General features: G+C 37.0%; 1 protein-coding gene across 4 annotated transcripts in view; it reads left to right on the top strand.

Moving 5' to 3' along the window:
* Window positions 1–927: 927 nt before the first annotated feature.
* The window catches only part of LOC103283358 (sodium channel protein type 3 subunit alpha), an 80511-nt gene continuing 75438 nt past the window's right edge, over window positions 928–6000 (top strand). For all 4 annotated transcript variants that reach the window (XM_028141081.2, XM_028141080.2, XM_008138618.3 and 1 more), the window contains exons 1-2: window positions 928–1191; window positions 5695–5813. In XM_028141081.2, coding sequence (XP_027996882.2) covers window positions 928–1191; window positions 5695–5813 — 383 coding nt within the window. The remainder of the gene's footprint in view (window positions 1192–5694; window positions 5814–6000) is intronic.

Below are 6000 nucleotides of genomic sequence, written 5' to 3'. Positions count from 1 at the left end.
GGCAGTCAGACATCCCTCTCGCAGTCTGGTGCTCTCGCAGCCCAGGACCCCTCACTCCTTACTGCCCACCTGCAGCGGAGGCAAGAGAGGCTCCAGCCACCACCACTGTGCTTGCCAGCCGTGAGCCTGGCTTCTGGCTGAGCGGCACTCCCCCGGTGGGAGCTCACTGACCAGCAAGGGGCAGCTCCTGTGTTGAGCATCTGCTCCCTGGTGGTCAGTGTGTGTCATAGTGACCGGTCATTCCGCCGTTTGGTCTATTTGCATATTAGGGTTTTATTATGTAGGATTGTATTATTTTCCATATGAACAACTGTAAACCTACCCCCCCCCCCCATTCTCCTGCTGTATTCTGCATTGCCTCAGAAGATGCCCCAGAAGGATCCAAAAGGCAAAGCTAAAAGGAAACAAAGTCTTGACTTCCCTGTACCTGCTGCTGGTCAGACCTTCCCTGGAGAACCATGATCAATGATGCTGATGACTAGCACAAGGGCTGGGTTATGCAAAACTTCTTCCCTATCCTGAGATTCTATGAGTCAGTCTATAATACTGTCTTTTCTTCAATATGTCTTTATCTGGAGAGTAAGATGTGATAAAAGGAGAGGTGAGAGAAATATGAGTCCTTAAGTATTTTATTGACAAGCATTACTCTTTTTACCAAAAGTATAGTATATTTTGGCTCAGAATAGAGTTTCGATAGACTTCTAAAGTTGGCTTATTGAAAATTTTAGATTAATTATGATGTTCCCAAGTTAAAATTTGTAGTGTGGTACTTTTAAAAAATTACTATAAGGAACATTAAATAACATCTTGGATGAATTTCTTAATCCCTCTCATTCATTTGCTTTCCTAACTCTCATTCATTTTTGTTTGTTTACAGGCAATTCTTATGCAAGAAGCTAAACGTGATTAAATGTGCAGGATGAAAAGATGGCACAGGCACTGCTGGTACCCCCGGGACCTGAGAGCTTCCGCCTCTTCACTAGAGAATCCCTTGCTGCTATCGAAAAACGTGCTGCAGAAGAGAAAGCCAAGAACCCCAAGAGAGAACAAGACAACGATGATGAGAACAAACCAAAGCCAAATGGTGACTTGGAAGCTGGAAAAAACCTTCCGTTTATTTATGGAGACATCCCTCCTGAGATGGTGTCAGAGCCCCTGGAGGACCTGGACCCATACTACATCAGTAAGAAAGTGAGTGTTGATTTTATACTTCTGAACGTTCAGTTATGCTTCCCAAGTTAAGTCTTTTACTAAACACTTAGCATTAATAGACTTTTCTCAAGCTCATATACATCCCGCACCACATACTGTTCAAATTTGATTCTATAAGAAGCAGAAATGCTTATAAGAAATGAAGTCAAGATCGGGCTCCAGTGGAGAGAAGTGAAGAGATGGACCATTTCTACGATGTCACAGCCATTGAGATAGAATTAAACTGGCATTAGCAAAGCAAAGTATCTGTTATTATCGACATACTTAAGCAGATGGTATACTAGTACTTATCACCCGAGGATCTTGTTAAATACAGATTCTGATGTCATAGACCTGGGGTGGGGCCGGAGATCCCGCATTTCTAAGGTGCCACCGAGTGAGGCTCATGCTGCTCGTACATGGGACACATTTTGAACAGCAAGTTTTAGAATGCTTTATTTAAAGCCACCACACAAAATTAAATACTTAAACTTTCTTCTTCCTTTTAAACTAGTTTCATAGAAGGTGGCATGGAGAACATAGTCATATATTCCTAAAAGTAATTTAGTCCAGCACGTTTCTATAGAAATTTTGAAATTTAGTTGCTGGATTATTACACACGATGATGAGAGTGAGACATCCCCCAAGGAACAAGAAGACAGTTCTCCTATGAAAAGGATATATTTGCAAAGATACCTTCAAGAGATGGGGTATGACTTACTTTGACATGATTCAATGCATTTGCAACTTAAAGACAGGAAGTATCTTTAAGCAAGGGAAATGGTAAGATAAATGGGGGAGGGGGGAGAGAATACTAGGGATTAACATTAGCATTTTCTAAGGGAGACAGATATTTAGTAGTATCCTGAAAGCATTTTTCTCCTCAAATAAAGGCCACGTCATTGTAGGGGAGGTACAGTGGGCTACCTAACAGAGATGTTAAGCATTCAGAATCCTTTGATTAAGTAGGTTTTTTAAGGCTCCAACCTCAGCAAAAAACCTTCCTATAATTTGTCTTCCCATAGATCTGCTTAAAAGGAAAGATTGTGCTAGTTATGTTATTGCAATTATTTCAGTCCATGTGAAAGTAATATATCTCATCGTAAATAAATGGGTTGGCATTATGATTTCGTATGCTAGACTTTAAAACTTGGTTAATGTGAGTCTGCCGCTTGGAAACTGAATTGTTCTCTGTGTGCTAACAAAGTCAGCTTTTATTGCCTCCTGTCTGAGAACCAGATTTGGACCTTGATTTGTCCAAAGTGGCCATGACCCATCTTGAGAGACATCGAGACTGTTTTCTCATTACTGTTGGCTGCACTGCTTTCCTTTCGAAATATCTATAAAGATGAAGTTTGAGGTGCTATTGAAGAAAACGTAGTTTATGATCTCTTAAGGTGCAAGTAATGTAAGAAATTAATGGAGAAGTTCTGGAATTTTAAGATATGGCATGAAACTTATGTTAATTATGAAATAATGCAGGTGAAAGGCTTTTTAAAGTTGTAAAGCATTATGTAACTTTTTGCTGCCATTAAAGATACATTTACACAGCTAATCTAAACAGATGAGCAACATCATAATGTCTTTTAATGGCATTTAAGTTGACCAGGGAATAGCTTAAGAACAGTGACAGTGATAATAATAACAGCTAACATTTGCTGTGCACATACTTTGTCAGGCACTGTGAGTAGAACTCAGACGTACCTCATTTGATATGAAAAGAGCCAGGGGGGTAGGTCCCACGTTAGTGTCATTTTACAGATGAGAAGAGAAGTGCAGAGCGGTTAAGTAACTTATCCACAATCTCACATTATAAGTGGTGAATTCAGGATTTGAACCCAGGCAATGAGGCTCCAGGCCTGGAGCTCTTAACCATGAAGCAAAACTCCACATTGTATTTATTAATGTAATACAAGAAAATGTTTAAAAATTGGTTGTATAATTTTTTTTTTAATTCTCTGATTGATGTGGACCTTCCTACTCATAGATGTAAAGCTTATTCTTGCACCAAGTAGTCAAAATGTTAGTAAAACTACTTAACGTGTATTTACTTGGAAAAAAAGAAGCAAGCAGCACTCCAGAGTGGACAAGGACCAGTTTAACATACTTCTACTTATAACGATCATCACCTGAGTAGGAATATACTGTTATTATATTTTTAAAGTCACCTCATTACTTATCATTACTTGAAGACCAGCTTTTGGAATTGACACTATTTACTCCTCCTCCACTTATCTGTCATCTTCTCAAGTCTTTTCAGTTTTTACATCTCTCAATAACATCAGAGCCCACATTTCAAATGTCTTTCTTGTCTCCTGTTCAGGATATTAGTATCTCATTCCTCACTTCTCAGAAATCAAGGTTTGTTTTGTGTTAGATGTTGTTTTGCATAAATAAACTGGCCTTTTTTACACTTACTTTTTGTCCTAAAGGCCTTCTCTGTTCTAGAACCTGCAAATTCAATGAAGATGCCCTTGGCATGTCTGTTTTAATCCCATTAGTGCCACACAAATTAATCTCGCAGGAGGAGTGTAGGAGTCCATGTGTAAATGAACAGTTTGCTTTCATTCGCTTTGCTTTTGGATATCTTTTTTCAAAATAAAATCTCCTAATGTTACAAGTGGCAATTGCTTTTCAGGGAAATAGTTTCAAAAAAGCATAATCAAATGCATCTTGAATTATGGTGAACTTTACATGTTATTGCTGTCATCGACTGCCTAAATGGATCCAGATTGTTTGACTATAATATTAGATGATCTAATCCTGTGAATTCAAGAAAATCTTTTAATGCATTTGTGCTTCAAGGGCAGTCTTCCCATGTCCACTGTCCCTTCTGGATAATCTCAATGTTAATAAAGAACAACTTACTTGCTCTCTTCATAGAATTGTTCACATTTATAGAATGCCATTCAGGAAAAAAAAAATGTTGGTTAGGTAACGGTTGGCTCCATGGTCTTAAATACAAAAGGGCAATGTATAGAGAAATGGTGTTCTCTGACTTTTACACTCACAATATGTTTCTGACTATCTATTCAAACAGGGCATGTTGTCAGTGAACATGACTATATAAGATATAGACATTGGTTAAAGGGTAAAAACATATTATTAAGTAAATGAATATATAGAATAGATGTCTTACGGGTAAATGGCATCTTAAAGGTAAACCCACATTTAATTAAACAAGTATTTATTTACAAATAGCACTATTAAATACTGTGAAAAGTGTGGAGGAAAAGAAGATTGCATACTCTTTATGCTCAGCAGTTTATAACTTCTAACCTAGCCCTCAGTGGAATGAACCCTACATGTAAATTGCTACTTAACTATAATTACAAGCAACATGCCAAAGTGTGCAAATTAACATACCAAAACTTAACTGGTGAGGAAAACAATTAGGGAGTGATCAGAAGACATCTCAATTTATTTGGAAAGACATGATGGAAGAGGTGACTTTGATAACTGAGGACATTCCCAGAGAGTAGGGATTTTCAACCCTGGCTGAAGATTAGAATCATCTGAGGAAATTTTTAAACATACCATGTCTGTGCCCATCCTTCTGAATATTGGCAATTTTAAAGTCACCCCAGGAGATTCTAATATGAGACAAGACTAAGAACCTTGGATATAGTAGTGGGGCATTGTAGGTGGGATCTTACTGTCAAGTCTGTTATGGACCTGAAATGGGAGGGAGTTTGCAGAGATGGCGACTCAGGGTCCTCTTTCCTCTAAGATCCTGTGACACCCTTTTTCAGAGTCAAAGGGAGAAGCTGACAGGTTGTGAGTGGGATTGACAAGTGGGTTGAATTGGCTGAAGCAGAGTTGCCTTGAAGGAAAAAAAATAAAAGATGATTCTAGAGAGACATGGTAGGTAATCACTGGTAGCGTAGCTTCAATGCTAAATTGATAATGAGAGGTTTCAGATTATAGGCTTTTAGCTATAGAGTTCCCTTCAAAATGATGTACTTCACCCTAATTTTCAATGTAGTTGTCCCTTCTGTTACCAGCAGATCTATAGAATCATCAAAACCAGGTTTTGATATTTTAAAGTAGGACAACTACCATAGGGAAAATAAAGAGTCATCATAAACATTGGAGGTAAGAGACTTGATGTAATTAAAATATTTATAAAAGATTATTTTAATAGCAACATGTACAGAATAAACTGAAAAGTTCTCAAAGCTGTGACAGATGGTAAGCTTTAAATAGAATTGGAGTCTGCTAAGTTACATTATAACTTGGTAAACATTTTGTGTTGGATATTAATTTGTATCATAAAGTTGGAACCTTAGAGACAGATTAGATAATGTTAAGTCATATTTTTATTTGTAGCTGTAAGTTTTTTTAGGGGACAGACATTTACCATGTTTTTTTGTTATGCTATACCAACTGGTTTAAACAAACAAGTTTGAACAAAAAAATCAGGTAAAAAGTTCTCATGTGTGTAAGCTCTTCAAATAAGCTGCATGTCTAATCTATTAATTTTTCTCATATTTTCTTTTTCAGACTTTTATAGTATTGAATAAAGGGAAGGCAATTTTCCGATTCAGTGCCACCTCTGCCTTGTATATTTTAACTCCACTAAACCCTGTTAGAAAAATTGCTATAAAGATTTTGGTACATTCATATCCTTTTTATGTGAATTGTCTAAATGATACTTCTAGTGGTTGCTTTTTTACATTGTTCTTTAATCTGTTGTTCTCATTAATTTTCTGCTACTTAAAAAAGTATAAAATGACTATTCTATTTATAGAATATTATATTATAAAATGACTACTGTATTATATAATGATTACTGTATTATAGAATGAC

This window comes from Eptesicus fuscus, chromosome 11 (assembly GCF_027574615.1).
Source record: "Eptesicus fuscus isolate TK198812 chromosome 11, DD_ASM_mEF_20220401, whole genome shotgun sequence".
In the NCBI taxonomy this organism is placed as follows: domain Eukaryota; kingdom Metazoa; phylum Chordata; class Mammalia; order Chiroptera; family Vespertilionidae; genus Eptesicus; species Eptesicus fuscus.
The sequence above is the reverse complement of the archived record's forward strand: the minus strand, read 5'-3'. Positions and strand labels throughout refer to the sequence as shown.